General features: G+C 36.6%; 1 protein-coding gene across 2 annotated transcripts in view; it reads right to left on the bottom strand.

The window, feature by feature from the left end:
• LOC132846650 (ephrin type-B receptor 1-B) overlaps nt 1-23,045 on the bottom strand; it is a 331,052-nt gene that overhangs the window by 226,768 nt on the left and 81,239 nt on the right. For both annotated transcript variants that reach the window (XM_060871347.1, XM_060871355.1), the window contains exon 2: nt 10,721-10,785. In XM_060871347.1, coding sequence (XP_060727330.1) covers nt 10,721-10,785 — 65 coding nt within the window. The remainder of the gene's footprint in view (nt 1-10,720; nt 10,786-23,045) is intronic.

Raw genomic sequence — 23,045 nt, 5'->3', positions numbered from 1 at the left:
TAGAAGAACTACAGGGGGGCACGGTGGCTTAGTGGTTAGCACGTTCGCCTCACACCTCCAGGGCTGGGGGTTCGATTCCCGCCTCCGCCTTGTGTGTGTGGAGTTTGCATGTTCTCCCCGTGCCTCGGGGGTTTCCTCCGGGTACTCCGGTTTCCTCCCCCGGTCCAAAGACATGCATGGTAGGTTGATTGGCATCTCTGGAAAATTGTCCGTAGTGTGTGATTGCGTGAGTGAATTGAGAGTGTGTGTGTGCCCTGCGATGGGTTGGCACTCCGTCCAGGGTGTATCCTGCCTTGATGCCCAATGACGCCTGAGATAGGCACAGGCTCCCCGTGACCCGAGGTAGTCCGGATAAGCGGTAGAAGATGAATGAATGAATGAATAGAAGAACTACATCATCTTCTAACAGAACGTCATCTAATAGATGACGGAGAGCACAAAGTACAAAGTGCTGTGATTTGTACATAAACAGTGTACAGCAGTTAAACAGGAGAATATTTCGCACGTAAGCAATTCACTTTTACAAGCAACTAAATCTTTTTTTAATGATCACACTACTGCTGATACTTCTTTGCTAGCTCAGGTTGATTGGCATCACAGTCTATATTAAATACACGTTCACAGTTCACTACTAGAACCACATGACACCACTAATATGACCAGAGCTAAATGAAATGCTTCATAACATTGTGTAATACAAACCAGGTTACTTGTTTCAGTATTAAAACTGGAATCAATATCACTGAGAACCAAAAAAAAGACATCCTTAGTTATAGCCATTGTGCTGCATGCAAGAGTGAACCTGCTTCAGTCCTATCCATTTATTTAGATGAATGTTGTTAGAAAGAAATAGTATCTGTGTGTGTGTGTGTGTCTGTGTGTGTGTGTGTGTGTGTGTGTGTGTGTGGGCGTGTATGGTATGTATCTAAATGCAAGCTGACAGCATTCTATATTGTATGCTACATGCTTCCCATTCCCAATTCTCCACTCGGCTTTAGCATTCAGTCTTGTGTGACTAACTCAGTGTCTCTATGGCACCATTATCTTCCCACAACTCATAAAGAAAGCAGAAGGCTTTCTTAGATATTTCGCTCCATTTGAGTTTGCCTTTAATTGCCTGTGCTGTATCACGCGAGGGACTTTCTCGGCTTGTCACTTCGAGTTCATTTTCACTTTCTGGCCCGCGATACAATGGGGGCGGTATATTTACAGTGATGACACTCAAAAGAGGTAATACAAACCCTCCCAAAGGAGTGTGTGTGTGTGTGTATGCTCTCTCAACCTACAAACCTGAAAACCCAATCCACTTCTTTTACACATCACTATTTAATGACACTACAGTCATTATCAAATCTGTCTTTCTCACTTGTACACGAAATGTGTCTGTGCATATGGACCTGTGTGTGTGTGTGTGTGTGTGTGTGTGTGTGTGTGTGTGTGTGTGTGTGTGTGTGTATGTGTGTGTGTGTGAATTAATAATTTCAAAAAGGTGATAATAAAAACAATTTACACAAATAAAACGCTAAAATTAAGAATATATGCCAACCATCATTTTCAAAAGTTTACACCCCCGTTTTTAATGTATCATATTGAATGTTTTCACCTTTTATAATAGTGTATACGAGTCCCTCGGTTGCCCCCAGTGTGAAAAGACAGACATCATACAGTACAGGCAATGTTGGATGGGTTACTATGTTATGTATATATTTAATACACACAATAATTTCAAAAATATCTTTTTACTTGACTCTCAAGAAAGACCTGCCGTGAGCTGAATTCTGAAAACCCCAAAGGAATACATAAAGTCCAAGTGCTGGATTTAATTCAGCGAAACAAGTTTCTGTATTACACTTCTAACATCTTTCCATTTTTCTGAAAGTTTTTTGAAAACATCAAGAACTTGAATAAAAATCAATATAGAGTCCGACAGGAGTGGAGCCTGAAAAAAAGTACATCTCGTAAGACAATGAAAAGCGATGCTGGTTAACATGGGACGGTACTGGACACTGATGTTTTAACACATCTGGTGTCAACTGGAATTCATCCATTCATATCCAGTTACTGCTTTATCCTGATCAGGGTCAGTGTGGTTTAAATTGCTAACTCCTTTAAGCATTTAAATGGAGCTAATGCAATTCTTTTGAAAATGTCATGAGTGGGTGTACAAACAAAAATAACTGTGAGAGCAATTTCGGTCAGTTGAGTCATGTCTGTGGAAGCATGTGGGAGTGGGATTATAAAGCAGAAAACCACAAGGCTAGTAAATCACTACATATCTGATTGAGACATTGAAATTATAAGGTTTTACCCTTTTTTTTTATCAGTGCACTGGCGGAATGGAATAGAAATCGACTCATTAGCCATGTTCGATCAGTATAAACAAATTAATTATTTTATCTGATATAAAATGAATCAAGACACTAGATTTCAGTGCAAGATGTTTTTATGTTTAATGTTAGAAATCTGGTTTTAACTTTTGTAATGAATTAATTATTAATGTTATTAATTAATCTGGCTTTTTTTTATTAACTTATATTAATTTATGGGAAACTTTTTATAGATAGAAGTTGGAACATTAAAATCACAATCTTTTGATGTAATATTATTAATTGTATATATGAGATATACTGTAGGTATTTTACGTTTGGTCATACAGACAATTATTCAATCAGCAATCATGTGTTAGCAGTGCGATGCCCCCCATACTGACCAGGTAAAGATTACCCAGTTTAGACCATTATAGCCTCAGATCCCTGTTCTTGGGTAAAGTATTGGAACCCGAAGTTGCTGTTGTTTTAGATTCAACCATACGCCGCAAACGTTCAGCTGTTCAGCTCAGCATGGTGGTACAGACTGGCTAGTTACCGAGTTACTGTTGCCTTCCTTTCTGTCTGCTCAGACCAGACTATTCATTCTCAATTCAAGTGTCTTCATCATCATTTTAACTATATATAGATGCTACAGTAGACATTGAAATGAAACATTGTACCTCTAGGACCATGTTGCTACATAAATCAGTACAGAACTACACAAAACGACACAGACTTGCATGAGATTATTATTATTCACAAGGCTAAAGAGACCTGTATGAGACTACAAAACACTACACAAGGCTTCACAGACCTGAAAGAGACTATAAAGAACTACACAAGACTACACAGACCTGCAAAAGACTACAAAACACTACACAAGACTACACAGACCTGCAAGATAATACAAAACACTACACAAGACTACACAGAATTGGATGAGGCTATACAGAACCACACAATACTACACAGATCTACACTGTACAAGAGACTACAAAACACACAAGGCTACACAGACCTGTATGAGACTACAAAACACTACACAAGTCTGCACAGACCTGCATGAGACTACAAAACACTACACAAGTCTACACAGACCTGCATGAGACTACAAAACACTACACAAGTCTACACAGACCTGCAAGAGACTACAAAACACTACACAAGACTACACAACTTGAATGAGACTATACAGAACCACACAAAACTACACAGACCTCCATGAGACTACACAGCACTACACAAAACTACAGACTTGCATAAGACTACACAGAACCATACAATACTATGTTTGAGATCGATGTTGTTTGGTAGAATTTGATTTCTTTTTTTTTTGACTGGATTCTGGGGTTGTTACTTTTTTAAAATAGTTATGTAAGTGCATACTGTCTTTTAAGGTTGTGTGATATTCCAGAGATAAAATAAAGAATTGTATTGTCCATGGTTCTGAGTTCCTTTCTTATTGGAACAATGAATCTGTGTGCATTTTTGATAGTAGAGAGATATTTTCCTGTATAACAAAATAAGCAAAGTCAACTCTATCTGTACCAAATTGTTGTCTCTTTCTTACCCTCATGGCCAGAATTTGGCATTTCCACCCACAGAACAACAGATCACTGGACATTTTGTCTGCTCATTTGTTGTTTGTTTTTTTTTTGTTTTTTTACAACATTGTGTGGAAACTCTGCAGACTGTTTTGTTTGAAAATCCCAAGACTTTTAGAAATACTCAAACCAGCCTGTCTGGCCCAAACAGCAATACCACTCAGATTCTATTTTTCCGACACTTTCTGAAGTTTGATGTTAACCGAAGCTATTGACCTGCATCTGCATGATTCTATGTGCTACATTGCTCCCACATGATTGACTGAATAGAAAATTGGGTGAATGAGTAGAGGTATGAGTAGAGGAGCAAGGTGACTTTAGTAGCATGTTTGCCTTATGCATCAGGAGTTGGGGATTGGATCTCCGACTCTGGCCTGCTTTTGTGAAGTTTGCAGTTTCTCCCTATGCTTGAAGGGTTTGCTGCAGGTTCTCCAGTCCAAAGACATGTGTTTGGTATCTTGAAACTCTCTATAGTATGTGAGTGTTTGTATGATGCCATGTGAAGAGGGATGGATGGATGGATGGATGGATGGATGGATTAGAGATACAGGTGTTAAAGTGGCTGATGAGTGCATACTGTATATAATCCTGGGAGTATCTAAGTGCCATTCAGTCCATGGGCTTCCAGAGTTTCCAGAATGCAGATAAGCTCCTTCTCCATGCATTACAACAACTAGCAACACAATCTGGGATGAGATTAATGTCACAGCTATTGCTCTTGAAATGTCTACCACTGGAAAGGAGATATCGTTCATTCTGATGGTAGGAAGGTGCTCGACAAAACAATCAACTGGTCTCGTCTTGGTTTCTCCAGTGTAGTTGATTGTATCTCTTGCAGGAGAGACAATAACCAACACCTGCCATGATAGATGAGGAGTGAGTAGGCATGAAAACATCTGATGTAGTAGCAGTGTTAATGAACATGCTTGTGGAACATAGAAGTGACCTTGTGAGTATCTTTTAGCAACTCCAATCATCTATGTGGGCTTCTCCTTGTCTAATCTTCCTGGGTTTATGGTGGACATAGTCTAAATGTATGATTCTATGTGTGTATGAAAATTAAATTAAAGCACAGAGCAGAAACAAGTTCTAACAGGATATTTGTTTACAGCTTTAATTATGTCTCGTGTTCTGGAAAACATGTACGCACAACTTTATGCATGGCTTCAGTGTAGGTACTATTTCACTTGCTTGCTTGTCATTGACTAGCTAAAATTTCTATAATCTACAAAGTTAGGGGTCTAGCTAACTCTCGTACTAATTACCATCATGTCCTCTTTTAACACATCCATATATTTCCTCTTTGGCCTTCCTCTTACCTGGCAGCTCCATCACCAACATCCTTCTACCAATATAACCTACCACCTCTGTTCATTTCCAAACCATCTCAGTCTAGCCTCTCTGACCTTGTCCCCAAAACAGAGAAACCTGAGCTGTCCCTCAGATGTTCTCATTTCTAATCCTGTCCATACTTGTTACTCCTAAAGAGAACATCAATACCTTTATTTAACAAGTAGTGTTTTAAAAACTACTAAAAATTAAATACTATTACATCGTCTATTGTATGCAAAACATATGTTATGTATTTTGTTTGTTTGTTTGTTTGAGCCTCGAAAGGTCATGAGCACCAGGGATACCAAGCTGAGCAGGGCCCTTAACCTTCAATTGCTCAGCTGTATAAATGAGATAAATGTAAGTCGCTCTGGATAAGGCTAAATTTAACCTGGGAGGAGTTAACAATTTACATAGGGTTTGTTGAAAAAAAAGAAATAAATTAACCACAAGGAACAACAATTAATTCCTATAGTTTAACACCTGTAACATAGTACACAAATACTTATAAAGAGCTTATATGCTGCCTTACTCTATTTTTGCTTATGACAGCTCTTCCATGCCAGTTCCGTTGCCTTAAGGGATGGCACAGTATGCATTGTTACCATGCTGCAGAATCTCAGCAACATCAGCAGGACATCCATTTAGTTGTAGTACAAGTAAACGTGAAATATAAAAGTAAAATATTAAATGCAAATATAAATCTTAAAGGTCAATGTTCACATGTAGAAGCTAAATGTATCATTCATATGCTAATAACCCATGCTCTCTCAGAATTTTCTGTGGCATTGTGAAAAGACTCCACAGGATTGCCAAGGTCGCAGGTTTTTTACGATGTTGGTAAATTTTCATTGAAATTTTAATATTTAGATTTCTATTTAACATTAACATTTTTCAAGAAGTAAAACTGTTATTTTACACAAATCAAAGTTATATGTTGTCTATGACAAAGGCAGACAAAAACCCTAGCCTTGAACAAATATCTCCACCAAAATACAGTAAAAGTGAATTTAACGCTGAACAGAATAACTTCATGTAGGACGTAATAGAAAATAGACTCTTTTGTATGTCTGGAACTTGGAATGAACAACAGCTTTTTTTATACATTGTAAGAATCTTGTGTTGTTGGTATCAATCAGTTGTTTCTTTAGGGAATTTCTGGAAAGATTTGCCAGCAGGTGAATTCTTAGAACCCGATGGGAAAACATAAAGGCCAAGCTATGTATTTATTTCTGGGTCAAACCAAAAACTGGTGGAGTGGTGGTGGGAGATTGATTTTTAGTTATTTTTATATATATTTGTCTGGCTGTACTGTTCTTACACTCTCTCTCTCTCTCTTTCTCTCTCTCTCTCTCTCTCTCTCTCTCCGTCTGTGTCACTTTTAGACTCGCATTCACTCTTGCTGTACTAAAATATTTCCTGCATATCACAAACACTGCACAATACAAAGTGATTTAGAGCAGGTCTGAGCAGCTGGGAGAACTGAAAAATATTAGCTAATTATTTGACTAGCTAAGTACAGTATCTGGAATATTTTTCCCATTTATTACAATGCTCTCTTCCTCCGTTGCACATCTCATTGAAATGTTATGAAGCTTAGATGATCGGCTTAACAACTGCCATATTAAGCCCATTACTATTTACATTCAGGACATTTTCATTTCAATCAGGATTTCCTGCTGCGCTCACACACCTGATTCAGTTCATCAGCTAATGATCAAAGTCCTCATTACACTTAATGTAGTGATGAGAGCGCACCTACTGCAGAGATGAGATTTGGAGAACTCTGGCCTGAAGCCAATACAATCTCGTGATTACACATCGGTAGTCATATTATGAAAATTTTAGAAAATTTAGCATCACTTTAGAGCACGTTGCAGATTTAGCAGCTGTAGCTTCTTGTAAGATTTAACATCCACGATCGCTTATTAGCGCTTATTAGTGATTTTACAAATCCTATTAAACTGTAAATATCATTTTTTTTTTACTTAAACGGTGCAACATGATCAGCTGATCATTTCATACTCATCGTAATTAATGCTACGCTCACACATACTGATAAGTGATAATAAGTTGCAGGTCTATGAAGTCACCAGTAGGTGTGTTTACTGCTTGTTGCCATAGTGATATTTCTTGCCACTAAAATGAAACGGGACATGTGTTCTCTTCTGGCTTCATGCTTGTTGGTACTCACTGCATTTTGTCATTTGTGTAAATTGAAACTTTTTGCATCACCGGACACACCCACATCTAGTCACTAACAGACATTGTCGATCATGTCAAATATAATGGATCACTGGTCACTTTATTGCTGTGATTCTCTGTATGTGTGAACGCAGAATAGCATTTAGAGTTCACAGCAGCAAGTTGTGTGACAAGTCACATGTCATTTGTAGTTGGTTTATTGTGGCCACATAACAATAGCCACAGTAGAAGTGAAAAGTCAATGTTTTTAAATGTAATTTATTAAATAATTTATTCGTTCATCAAACTGAACATCTGAATGGCTTAATTTGTTCTTCAGACTGTCTCTATACACAGTTAATGAGTAAATATCTATCTAAATACATACACATTTAAATATATCTAATATTTATCTTGAATTTTGTATTCTATTACTCTTTATATTATTCCTTATATTAACCTTTTGTTCTATGTATATGTTCTGTAAAGCTGAGACAATGTCAGTTGTAAAAAACGCTATACAAATAAACTTGAATTGAATTGAATTGAATAAGACAAAACTAAGCTTATAAGTTTTATTTATTTATTTATTTATTTATTTTCTAGTTTCATGTATCAAACAGTAAATGAGAATGAATTTGTAGTTATCAGAAATAAAGTTTGTCAGTATAGAAAAAAAAAAAAAAATGTCTCTGTCTCTCACGTGCCTAGAAAATGGATGCTCTGCTGTTGCTTTGTCACTTGGGATTATAAATGTAATGTGTGTAACAAAGTTGATTTTCAGCATATGTTTTTGTTGCTTTACAAAAACTTTAGTTGAAAATTTGTAAAGATTATGTGTTGAGTCAATTAAAATAACACCCAACTACAGTGAATCATAACGTCATATACGTCACATTAAAACTAATCTTAATCCAGTATAGTAATAATAAATAAATCTTAAATCAAATAACAAATGAAAAATAAATGAATTAAATTAAATAAAAACACTACAAATACTATTCCTACTGCTACTTCAACAACTAATTCTAATAATAATATAACAACAATAGTAATAATTATCTATCTATCTATCTATCTATCTATCTATCTATCTATCTATCTATCTATCTATCTATCTATCTATCTATCTATCTATCTATCTATCTATCTATCTATCTATCTGAATGATTGTATACTTGGTGTTACTATGCAGTGTTTGAACCACAAACATTTTCAGAACCACATAGGGATGTGGAAACAACATGGCTACCAAATTCAATCAGTTCTAATGGAGTGGGGTTTAATGTATTCAAACAGCTGTAACTCATGTTGGTTTGGTGCAATCACATGAAAACCGAAAGGCATGATCAGGACAAGAATCATAGGTTGTGTGTAAATTTTAGGGTGCGGTCAATCATTGGGTTGGAGTTTATATTAAACGAATAATAAATTTGGTTGAGGTGTAATTTGGTGGATGGCAACTTTGGAAAATGGCAAATCTGTAGGTGGATTTTTGATGATGAAGGGTGATTGAAATAAACTGCATATTATAGGAAATCTCATAAGAAAAGCTATGAACCCAAACCAGCCTTACACATCCATGAGTACTTTATAACCAATGAGTAAATGTAGATCAGTGCTACTTTTTTGTAATAATAAATGAATAAATAAATAAATGAATAAATAAACAAATAAACTGAATGAACTAAAATAAATACTTAAAAAAAAACACACGCCCACATCTAGGTAGAACTTGTTATGTTTCTAAGAGCTTGCATTGGCTCTAAATGCTAATCTTTCTGCATCCCTACACCCTGATTTCTCTAAAGCTCCACTCTACCTTGGCTGCATGCCTTTAGCTGGGTTTTGCGGACTCTGCGGAGCCTAAGTGCCTTCATTATGTCATTAAGTCACTGTGAATGGGGCTGGATGGAGAATAATGGCTGTGCTGATGAAATAGCATGGGGAGCTTCTCTCCACGACGCTCTGATGAAGCAGAGAGAGCAAAGAGAGAAGCCGATACACACTCACTCACCCACACCCACACAAACACACACACACTCTGTGTGTCTCTAATACCGCTCCATTTACATTCGGCAATAACAACACCTGGAGAGTGTAATCATTTTACCATGTTATTTTTTTAAGGTAATCCAAAATGATTTAATGACTCATTCTGTCTCATTCTCTCCTAAAATCGTCACAAGTTATTGTGAGAGGTAATAGAGCAGAACTCTAGCTCCCAAGAAGCTTTTTTTCCCCCAACATAGCAAAGAAGTAAACAATTTCCAAAAGCTATAAATAAATAAAGAGCTACAACTGGGGGAAATGACACTTTTATTAAAGTGCTATTAATGAGAAATGCCTCTTTGGAGCGAGCCATAGTATTTGGTTGTGTTTACCTTTTACCAATAAAACACAACTGTAACATTTTCAGCTTTATTAAAATTGGGGAATAGATCTCTCTCTCTCTCTCTCTCTCTCTCTCTCTCTCTCTCTCTCTCTCTCATACAAACATTCTCACCCACTCTCCCACACAAGCATGTGTGTGGTATTACCTACCAGTAAATTATCCATTATTGCACTTAGGGAAGCTGATTAGCTATTTTAGTTTCAGATTTTTATACATCACCACAAGCTGAAATCATAACACTGCCACAGCCATCTGTGGCCTGGGAGTCCATAAGAGAAAAATTGGCCTTGCTCTATCAGTTGAAAAGAATGGCATACATTCTCTCACTCTCACATGTCCCTAGTGTTGGTCTATGAACTTGTGTATGCAGAAGAGATGAAAAGATGGGATTTGCTGGTTTCATGTGGTCAGTGGAAGCGCATGTTAAGCTTTATGCTCTTTTGAGGGGGCAGTACTGGCTCAAGTGGTTAAGGCTCTGGGTTGTTGATCGGGGTTCAAGCCCAGCACTGCCAAGCTGCCACTGTTGGAAGAAAAGAATTCCACTGTGCTCTAATGTACAGTATATGTGGTAATAATACAGGCTTCCATGCCCCTGTTTCATTTAATTTTTATAGGTAGAAGTGGACTACCTGTCAGGAGCTAGGAAGAGCAGGGTGGCAGGTGGGAATTTACCAAAAGCAGATTGGTTAGAAAAGAAAAACAAATTTTATTTTATGATTTGTTTTGTGTTTGTGTGTGTGTGTTTGTGTGTGTATGTGTATATGTGTGTGTTTGTGTGTGTGTATGTGTGTTTGTGTATGTGTGTGTGTGTGTGTGTGTGTGTGTGTTTGTGATGTTATTGCTGTGAACACAGCAGTGAATAAAGTCAGTATAAAACTTATTTCACACACACTTACCCCTGATGCAGGGTACGCTGTCCAGCCGAGTTCAGCTGTGGCAGTCCGAGTGTCCAAAATTGTCTCTGAAAAAAAAAACAAGAAAAAAAAAATAAGAACAACAACAACAATAAACAACAACAACAATAATAATACTATGGTTTGTTGTACTAATTGATCATTGGTGGTTGAAAGAGATAAATTGATAATATATTGTATTTGTTTACATTTACATTTGGGATTTAAGCTTGTAACCTTCCAATCTTTAGTCCAACATCTTAGACTCAACAGATTATTTTATACATTACTTTCTCTCTAGAAAAACGAGGTTTATGCTGACAAGCATGGTCAAATAAAAAGATAATTTTTTTGTTTGTCTGTCTGTATCTGCAAATAAACAAATCATTTTCAAATTTTGAAAAATGAAAAAGCAAGAAATTAAATATTCAATATCTACTGCAGCTGCTATTTAAATCTCAGAAACTTTGTGATATTGATCATTTTACCCCACTGTTTAAAGTGAAGATTATGATCTTATCCCTTCCACTGAATCCTGAAGCTAAAAAACATATCCAAAGCCCATCTGACAAGCTTTACTGAACCTCTCGATACATTCAAAATCTGCTGTTGACATGTGCTTTTGTATTTAATTGATGAGATCATTTGAATTTGAATTCTAGTAAATGTCACATGGAAAAAATGAGCATGTAGAAATAAGAAGTCAATAAGAACGAGCGTAAGAAGGCATGTGAAAATAAATGAATTGTAAATTACAAATGTGAAAAATGTGTGCTTTCACATATGTGTAGATTTCACACAGAAATCATGTGATTGTTGAGATGTGAAGTGCATGTAAAGCTTTAACACCAGGCCTGCGGACTGCGTGTAACTGTTCGGCTTTTCTTTAAGCTTATCAATAGAGATATCTGTCAGTACGAGAACTCGCTACAGACAACATGCACTACTTCCAGATAAGAGTGTTTACAGAGTAAAAGGGCACAGTCAAGGCAGTACAAGTCCCACTACACACACACACTCACACACACACTGTCTTTTATGGTGAAAGTCAAGTCAGTCTTATTCATAAAGCCAAAAATCTTTTATTATAATGCTAATGCTGTGTTCAAAATATAAATGTAACGAGTAATTTGCTGCCATGTTATTTTAATCTGCCCCATGTTGTTTATAATGTTTAGGTTAAGTCTTGTTTAACTGTTGGTGAAGGTCTGGATTCGACAGCAGACTTATAGGCCAAGGCTCGCCAAAGAGGGCAACTGACTGACATGTAAAGCAACCAATCACAGCCCAATCCTGGGCAGACCCTTAACAAATGTGACACACTCTTAGAATTCCTGTAGAATCCAATCAGATGACGACTTTGAAACATGAACTTTGATTTTGTTTGAAATATACATTGGTCATTCATCCAATGGTTGAACAAGTGTGCAGCATCAGTTGGTAATCTGTGTACAAGGCTACATTGATGTGAGACAAAAAAAGTTAATGTGGAATGATGTTCATCTTTGGAATTCTTAAAAATATCACATTGAATACACTTATAGATCTAAAGAGGAGCCTAGTAAAAATCCTACATGAAATGTAGGTCTATTCCTAGGAATCTTACAGGAATGGCTCCAATATATGATATAAATTCTAATTAGAGTTTCTTATTGGACTGCTTTGGGATTTCTTGACAAAGGTTTTGAAGCATTGCTTGTTCAAGCCCTCAGGCATTAACAAAATGTGTCCATAAGTTTATGAGATGTATTAAAAATGTACAGTGCAGCAGAAAGATTGTTCAGATGTACAATCGAACAAACATATTTGCATATTGAAAAAAGCAATGGGGGAAAGTTTTATTGCGCAGCTATTGAAGATCACAGAAGATAGCAGAGCTTCTATTTTTGCAGAAAGTAATGAATGTAATGTAGCCAAGACACTCTGTGAAGATGTGGTAACACTTCCTGGAGAAATTTAGCACAAATCAATTGGGATTTCAAGAAACCTGCCAGCTTGAAGGCTTAGCAATCAATGCGTGACAAGTGTAGGGTTAACCAGCAGAGGCGGAAATGCAAAAAATCTATCCGGTACACAATACACCGATGACTGTCACACTGACACATCTCCACTCAGCTCATTTGGATTAATATTTGTGCTGTAATATGAGAAGTGAGCCACAAACACTGTGAAAAATGTACTACTTTATCTCATTTTCCTTTGAAAGGAGTGAAGTTTTTACAGATGTATATTGTTGAATCACTGTGAATAGCTAGACAGACAGACAGACAGACAGGCAGGCAGACAGACAGACAGACAGGCAGGCAGACAGACATAGAGACAGACAGACAGACAGACAGACAGGCAGGTGGGTAGGCAGGCAGGCAGACAGACAGGCAGGCAGGCAGACAGACAGACAGACAGACACAGACAGGCAGGCAGGCAGACAGACAGACAGACAGACAGACAGACAGACAGACAGATAGATAGATAGATAGATAGATAGATAGATAGATAGATAGATAGATAGATAGATAGATAGATAGAATTATAAATCATTTTAGTCAGGTCAGTATTATTTAAATAAATAAATAAATAAATAAATAATCTGAATAAGTTAAAATATAAAATAATGGCATTTAAAATTAAATATTTAAATGCTATTAAATACATTTCTCACTCACTCACTCACTCACTTTCTAGCGCTTATCCGAACTACCTCGGGTCACGGGGAGCCTGTACCTATCTCAGGCGTCATCGGGCATCAAGGCAGGATACACCCTGGACGGAGTGCCAACCCATCACAGGGCACACACACTCTCATTCACTCACGCAATCACACACTACGGACAATTTTCCAGAGATGCCAATCAACCTACCATGCATGTCTTTGGACCGGGGGAGGAAACCGGAGTACCCGGAGGAAACCCCCGAGGCACGGGGAGTACATGCAAACTCCACACACAAAAGGTGGAGGCGGGAATCGAACCCCAACCCTGGAGGTGTGAGGCGAACATGCTAACCACTAAGCCACCGTGCCCCCCATTAAATAAATTAATACTACTTAATATTTTTATAATATAATAAGTATAATAAATATGAAAATAATTTAAATATCCTAATTTAAATTTCTTAATTTTGAGCGCATAATAAATTACAAGATTATAATAAATCAAATATAAGACATATTTTACAAATTTTAAGCTTTAAATATACTAATTTTAATTCTAAGAATGTTTGTGCAATATCAAGAAAGAAGCAAAAGTATCTGACAATTGAACAAGAAAGGGGTCGCTGTGGCGACCCCTAACAGAAAAAGCCAAAAGTAGAAGGAGAAGAAGAAATAGGCTTAATAATTTTATATTTGCTTATTGTAATCTTATAATAAGTAATACAATTGACTGAATTCAAGATATTTTCTCTTTTATCACAAGATGTCATGTTTTGCAGTGCAGGGAAACGTAAGAATCGTCAAACGTCCTTGTCGGTTGTAGCTGATTTAGTGTAACTATATCATCTTAAACATGCTGGGGTAAGAAATACTACAGTGTTTTCAACAACTACTAATAAGAACAAGCCCAGGAAAGCATTTGTTAAGAATTCTAACAAGAAGGATAGATTTCATTGGATTGAGTTTAAATAAAAGTTGAACTGTCGTTCTTAACTTTTCCTTTCAATTGACTTCTGTGAATTTCCATTAATTGGCAAGGAAGCATTGGCAGTTACACAGCGAAGCGTGCATAAGGACTGCAGGCTGTGATTGAGATGAAACAATTGCTTGGTTACTGGAGGAGATGAAAGGTAGATTGGATATCCAATCATCAGTGCTCAATCAATAATGGCTTCTTATTAGAGCCAATTAGAGAAGAGCTTCATAAGAAAAGAATCAGGCATGCACTAATGCCCAACACACACACACACACACACACACACACACACACACACACACACAGTAATAAAACACCACACATATTAATAGAGTGTTCTCTTATTTTGAGGGGTTGGTCGCATGTTATTGAACCCCTGGAATCCTGGTTCACACATGTGCTCACAAAATACACACACACAAACACACACACACACAACATGTAATTTCATTTCCCCTTGAACAGCATGTGCATCATCAACTGCTGCCACGGAGACTAGATGTGGTAAGACCTTGACACATCAAAGCTCTCAAGGGAGCAGGGTTGCTCCTGGGAAATCACTCCAAATTTCAGCAAATGAATGTGTGTGTGTGTGTGTGTGTGTGTGTGTGTGTGTGTGTGTCCCATTTCATTACACCATTTAACGTGACCCTGTCTACCGACCCTCCCACTTGGATAATTTCCAGCATCATTTAGGTTGCCCTTTTTCTCAACAGAAAGAGCAGTATTTGAGTGACAGAGAGGCACAAGCACAGCTAGACACACACACAGACACACACAGACACACACACAGACACACACACAGACACACACACACACAAACACACACAAACTTGCACCTGGGCAAATCCATCAATCCAAAATGTCATTGCCAACATGCATTTAAGGAATAACCATTTATAGATCTGTGCAGATTTGTGCTATTTGCTGTCACTCACAATGAACAGAACATCAACCTACAGTAGTTCAGGATTAGCAAATCAAAATTTTACACCACAGAACAAGAAACCTTAAAATTCTTGAGGAAGTAAGTGTGTGATGCAGAGTGAGCAACGTCTGGAACTGATCATTTGTCTGAAATCCTAAACGATTTCTGTCTATCCGTACTAACACTGAATCTCTCTAAATATTGTTGTAGGAAAAGCTATAATGGAAATAAAGACTTTTCTATTCTACTCTATAGCTAGTTACAGCCGAGCGCTGAATGAATTCTCAAATCTGACTGGTGGAGATTAATTTTAACTCTCATTTTGAAAATACAATATTGTATGAAGTCCAACATAATCTAAACCTAATAATAAAGAAAAAATAAAACTTAATTTTACAGTGAAAAACCTATAATCATTCATATGGTGAAGATTTCTGTAAGGGAGGAATTTTATGTAACATTTATGGAAGAAGTCTCCAGTATTAGCACTATGTAACAGCATGATTTCCACACACATGAATGGTTGAATTTGCATTGTCAGGTATTTATTTTATATAAATAAAGAGAGCCTGGTGAGGGAACTGCTGTTTATAGCTGCCATAGCAGCTAAAGTGATATACATAACTTCAATTTGAAGATTCATTAATAAACATTAAGTAAGCATTTTCTTTTTAGAATTTTTTTTAATTAAATTAAGTATTAGTAATAGATTACATATATTGTCTGCAGTACAAGTCCCTGTCTCTACAGTGTTACTATAGAAACTGTCAGAGCTGCTGTTATAGTAATGTAATGCCGTATGACCAATCAGATTGGGTTTCTATAACGTTTAAAAGTAGCATGTTTATTAATCCATTTTTACAAATGTAATCATTGGTAAATAAACCAAACCTATGGTATAAACCAAACAAAATCCTTCAGGACATGTTGCTATAGAAACATAATCCATTTCCTGTATAAGAACAATAACTACACCTTTACCAGCACCTATCATTGAATATTTTCCTATCATACCATAGCATGTTTAAATCCTTACATTACAAGATCCAAGGATTTCTTCCAATAGTGTGTATTTTCAAGGTTGTAACTTGAGAATTCATCCACACTGCATTATCTTGATTATATTTCTGTGATGTTTGACATGTACATGGTAGGCTTGGGAGTAAAAAAAATTGTAGACAGATGTGAGATGGAAAATGAATTCCTTGGAATGTAAGCTTAAACATTCAGAATTGGACATGTGGGGTCTTGTATTGTCAGAGCTTATGAAGATGTATCTGCATTTTCATCTCTATTCTGAAGATATAATCAAAGCTAGTAAGCCACCATAAACCTCTCATTTCACACCAACCATCCTGAATGGCCTTCGGTCTAACGTTAAAATGCTTACATTCATAAAAAAACCTTTTATTTTTAAAGCGTCTTTTAACCTAAAGCTTGTTCTGTCTGTTTAGCATTGCCAAATAAATAATCACAAAAAAAGTGTAGCATGTACTTGTTGTAAAGAAACAGAAACATATTTATCTGTTGCTAAATAATTAAATATGGTATGATACAAAAATAAACATGTGAATATACTTTTAAAATCTTTCATTCTATAGACCCAAACCCTCAGCCTAAAAAAGGGTCATTCTATGTAAGCACACTTAGTAATGAAGTATTGGAACAGGCTTTAAGACGGTTATGTGGACATCCCCTAAGGGAAAGAGGAGAGTGCGAGTCGACAAGGGCACGCTATCTAAATTAATGACAACCAAATGCAGTTGAGTCACAGACTGTTCAGAATTCACACGCCGTCTCGTTTAAACATGGCAGTCTTGCCTTCTCATTGAACATCCCTCTCACTTCTTTCTTTCTTTTTATCACCTTGCGCACTCTGTCCCTCCTTCTCACTGAATGTTAAAAGCATAATTGTGTGGTCTGGCTTCATTTCACCAGTAATAAAACCATATGATATTCTCTCTAATTTTACAATTTGGTGTCCACGTGCATAACGATGAGCAATAATCCATTAAGTCTGAAAATTGGCATGAATTAACAAGAGATGCCTGGAACGCTATTGATGTTGTGTTGGTGCAGATGTGAGAGATTTAATTCACTTGTTTGTTTGTTTTTTTAGAAGGGAAATTTTTTGGTTTATTTTTTTAGCATAGCTTTAGCTACAGCTTCAGTGTGCTGCCCAATAACAACAAACATGTCGTAACTAATATCATTTAATTCAAAGGTTTCAAGCTTTATGGATTAATCCAGAAAAGCATACCCTGGTACTGACAAATTCAACTCTTTATCCTTTCTTGATCATGTTTCTGGTAATGAAGCATCGTGTTTGAAGAAAGTCTTTGGCAAACATTCCAGCAATTAGCTGTAAAGTTTATCACATGTTATTCTAATGTTATTGAAGTCTGGCTAGCGTCTTCATTTTCATTTAACTTTTTTTTTCATCCGTCCACTGGTGTTTTATTCTGCCCACGGAATGGAAATTGACTTTCAATCAGTATAAACAAATGAATTATTTTATCGCCGCAAGTCTGATACGAAATGAGTCAGGACACTGTTGGCTTTCAGTGCGAGACGTGTTTCACTCTGCTGGATAACCTTACACAGAATATTAGTGGTTAAAGATAACGCCTTCAAATGTGAAATTCTTATGAACAAGCACTTGAGGTGTTTTAGAGAGAAGAAATGGGTTTGATATCAACATTTACTTAAGATAAAACATTCATTCATTCATACATTTTCTACCGCTTATCTGAACTACCTCGGGTCACAGGGAGCCTGTGCCTATCTCAGGCGTCATTGGGCATCAAGGCAGGATACACCCTGGACTGAGTGCCAACCCATCGCAGGGCACTATGGACAATTTTCCAGAGATGCCAATCAACCTACCATGCATGTCTTTGGACCGGGGGAGGAAACCGGAGTACCCGGAGGAAACCCCCAAGGCACAAACTCCACACACACAAGGCGGAGGTGGGAATCGAACCCCCAACCCTGGAGGTGTGAGGCGAACGTGCTAACCACTAAGCCACCGTGCCCCCCTTAAGATAAAACATTTGGGTGAAAAAAAACCTAAGCATTTTTTGAGTTCTGGGAATTTTTTATGGATGTAGTATGCTAGGCACAAAGAAATTCAGTGCTGAACTTTGAACTTGGGCATCCCAAAACAAAATGTTTCCGGTAAAAATGAGATTGAATGTCCTAGCATTGCAGTTACAGAATACGACGAGTTCTTGCACTACACTAGTCTGTATTTTGCCGTATGGTTCTCACAGTTTCTACATAAAATAGGCATATACAAAGTTATTTAAACCAGCTGGCACATGTTATGTCTAACAAACATACCAAATGAAACGTTTTCCTTAGGAAAGGTAATCTGGCCTTTGGATGAATCAAAAAAAAAAAAAAAAACTTTATGTCTGGCAGGTAATTGTGAAGCAAAATCTGATAGGCAATCTAATCTATCTACACCTGATAGTTATAGTATTCGGTTTAGATACTATATTTGCATTCATTGTATTTTGTATTAGACAGCTCAGAAGATTTTTTTTCCCCACTGCACCCACAGACATGTATTATGTTTGCACTTGCATTATCATCAAGAAAATAAAACCTGTGTTCTTTCAAGATTCTTATTTCTAGATCACATTATCTTGATTATATTTTTGTAATGTTAGACATGTACATGGTAGGCTTGGGAGAAAGAAAAATATATATAGACAGATGTGATACAGAAAATACGTTTTTTGGAATGCAAGCAAAAGTGTTTAAATTTGCTCTGGGACATGTGGGTGTCCCATATCTTAGGAGCATGAGAAAATGTAGCTGCATTCACTGCATCTCTTTCTCATATATTCTCTTTCCTTCCCACCGTCACCTCCAGCTTGCTCATTGGGGATTAAATTTAAAATTTATGCCCTGAATATATATTTTATAAAGCTGTTTTATGACCATTTTGATTTCAAAAATTTATTTTCCTTTAAGAAATCAAAATGTAATAAGTTAAAGTTTGGCTTTATTATAAGATTTCCTTGAATTTACTCAAATCTACTATACATTTTATAGGCCTACTTTTTCATCCATTTATTGAAATAAAGAAAGAAACACTCACCCAGAGAAACACTGAACCATAAAAACTGCATATATAACCCAAACACAAAAAACAGTATTCCGTTTCAAGCAAGTCTTTAACTTTAGCAGAAAAACCTAATATTGATGGTCATGAGTATATTTGTATCTAATATTCATGGTCAGCCTTGCATTAAATTCAAATTTAAAATTAAAATCAATATTAATGTTAGAAAAACAGAACGTGTTTTTAGTTTTTCATGTTTGAAAAAAAAGTAAAGTATCTTTATGAAAAATGTGATTGGTGTTGTATATTCTTGTAAAGAATATACAACACCTATATATATATATATATATATATAAAAGTGCATAACACAGTGACCTGTGCAGAACATGCTGGTTAAATACAGACGTGCAAATGAGGTTGTTCATCTTCCAAGGTTCAGAGATCAACAGGCCCCATGACATCACCAATAAAACCTTCAACGCTGCACCAACATCAGTCATCCAATGACCTGCAACCCCAAGGGCCCTCTCTCTCTCTCTTTCTCTCTCTCTCATTTACAAACAGCCATAAACAAAGCTTGGACATGTTGGATCGATATTTGATGGCTGGCCGTTTCAGTACAGAAGAAACGCATTAAACATTGATGTGGACTCAGCTATGATCGATACAGTGGTCCTCTTCACACAATTACAAGTCTACACACACACACACACACACATGCACACAAATACTATACAAAGTGGCTGCAGTACAGCCAATAATCTATGTGACACATCATGACTGAAATTTAACAAACACGAAGATGGGAAAGAGTATTTTATACACCCACACAAAATCCTGAATGATCAGCTTTCTAAAGCAAGCTAGATAAAGGTCTGAACAAGATAACAAAAAAGACTTTCGTTCTCTCTTTTTTCTCACTTTTCTCACTCTCTCTCTCTCTCTCACATTCAAAATCATTTCAAAGTTTTATTTTATTGGCATTCCTGATTTTCGGTACAGTAATCTCTAAGCAAGTATAAAATAGTAACAGATTCACAGCATGCAAACTATGTAAAACTAAAGCTAGCACTATACAATACCAAAATTGTAGTAGTTACACTACCACTGATGTTCATTCAGGAATTTAAAGGCTATTCTATACAAGAATGCTAATATATAGTCATCACCTACTATATATCAGGTCTTTTGACACAAAATATCTCTCCTCTAATTCTGAATTCTGATGGTCATTATGGTCTGAGGATATTGATCAGTTTTCAATAACAGTATGCAGGACAATAAAGCCATTACTCACTCGCTACTCAGTGTATTTAATCGCTTTTGCATCCCCGTGTACACATTCTACAGTACATCATCATACTCTGCCGCAGGACAATTCCAGTACTCAAGAACTCAAGCACCAAAGACGACATGAAATTACCAGGATGTGTTCTTGATATTAAGGATTCATCTTGGCTGCAGACTTGTGCACAATGAATCCAGCTTGAAGTTCCAGAAAAGTATTTTTCAGCAAAACAATATTGTATTACAGAAGCCTGACCAATAACTGTAATTTTTATCTTTTTAATGACAGTTATCTAAAAGTATGCATAATAGGTTGTTTAAAGGTTCTTTAAAACTACTAAACTGTACTAGCTTCTGTCCTGAGGTAACGTAAGCTTGTTAGCTTAGTTGGTAGCTAGCAGGAGATTGCATTGGCAATCAGTGAACTTCATACATTAAAACATGCCTAATTAACTTTTGGTTCATCAGCCATTTAACAGGAAATCTATTAGTATATTGCTTAGGGAGCGTTGACGCGATGGATTTATTGTCCGTTAAGTGTCCTGTCCACTACTGGGAATTTGGTGGGAAGGTCTATTATGCAGCAGAAAGATCTAAATTCACATACGCGTCCTATGATGTCCTGTTTTTCTTAGTCTATTCTTTGTGTCCATAGACTTGAGAAAGACTATGGACACTCTCTTTTGGCCTTAAGGTCAATCACAGGTACTGTATAGTAAATTAATGTCTCATCTCATCCTTAAAACAAGAAATAGCAGAAAAAATCTGCACACGAGAACAGGGTTCATCTCTATGTAATTTTTACTGAAGGAAATATTCATATTCGACCCATATTAAATATTATTCTCTCCAGTTTTCATTTTTTTTCATATTAATGGGAAGTTATAGAGTGGAGAAGTATTGAGAAGAGCAAATGCTGGATTTAAAGTTTCAGCTTGCACAGCACTGAGTTAGGGGGCATGGTATTCTACCAGATCACAAGCATGAAGGTGGTGATGGTGGTACTGGAATACATAGACAGAGCTTTGGAACTGTATTTATTGGAGCAGAGTGAACAAATGAGGTGAGAATTCTAAAAGCATTAAAGTGCCACCGCATCTGACTGAGGAATAATCCTTCTTGTGCCACTAGATGAACAGCATTGTGGGTAATGTAGATCAAAAAATGTTTAAACAGACCAAAGTTGTTTGAAACCAAAAAAGGTCAATTCTGAATTTCTTTATGAAATTAGCCTCTTGGAAGATATTGAAGATCAAATATTTATTAAAATGATTCATATTTGTAGTTATTAAAGGTATTAAAATTTGTAGACGGTTCAAAAGTATGAGTCCAGAACTTTACTTTTTTCATTTATTATCAATAATCTGAAACAAATCTGTAGCAAGTTGATATTTCTTATTATAGAATGAATTATAACAGAACACTACGCATAGATCTCACTCTCACTTGCCTATTTGCAGTAACCTTTTTATAATGTTTGAATGATGTTCTGGATCCTAACACTGGACATCTAGCCTGGATTAAACACCAGTCAATTACAACTCTCTCTCACAAACACACACACACGTTGATCTCGAGGGGCCAGTACCTATCTTAGCAGTACCTATAATACTATCATGTTTTTGGGAGGTGAAAGGAAACCGGAGAAGGAACCCATGCAGATGCAGGAAGACCACGAGGAAAACAAGATTTGGTATTAAGAATGATGTAACATCAAGTTTTGGGTATGATTGGGGAAATAAAACAAGTGGGAGGAAATTTATACTGCAAACACTGCGTTTTCTAGATTTGATATTATGGAGAGTAGTTTAAGATGGTATACTTTTAAATATTCCATGGTCTTCAGAGATGAATGGTCTTACACACACATTTATCACCTTCTTTCACACCCTCTCTTCATAATGACAGGGTGAGAATTAATTCTGACGTGGGTGTTCGTGTGAGTGTGTGTGTGTGTGTGTGTGTGTGTGTGTGTGTGTGTGTGTGAGAGAGAGAGCGATAGAAAGAGCGAGAGCTGATGCTTAGCCTTCCTAAGAATAGAAGGGATGTCCCAGACGGGGAAGGCTGGCACTGCAAGTCAGTATGGACCAGGCAAATCAATATGGAAGTCAAAGGGAGGGAGTGTGTGTCAGAGAGTGAAGAGTGTAAAAAATAGGCAAGAATGCAAGCATGACTCACAAAAACAAAAACCAAAAAAAAACTTCTTGCTGTTCCCCAGTTAGACAGATTTGTATAATAAATACACCAATAGACACAACATTAAACATAAATTTATATTACAACAGAATAACAACCAACTTAGACAAAATAAACCTTTCAGAGTTTGATACCTCTCTAGAATGATTAATTTATGTCCTGTCTGCCCGATCCCCGATGAGATTTTATTTCACCATTTATCAAAAAGTAATAAGTCGA

The sequence above is a fragment of the Tachysurus vachellii genome, chromosome 1 (genome assembly GCF_030014155.1).
Source record: "Tachysurus vachellii isolate PV-2020 chromosome 1, HZAU_Pvac_v1, whole genome shotgun sequence".
Classification (NCBI taxonomy): Eukaryota; Metazoa; Chordata; class Actinopteri; order Siluriformes; family Bagridae; genus Tachysurus; species Tachysurus vachellii.
The sequence above is the reverse complement of the archived record's forward strand: the minus strand, read 5'-3'. Positions and strand labels throughout refer to the sequence as shown.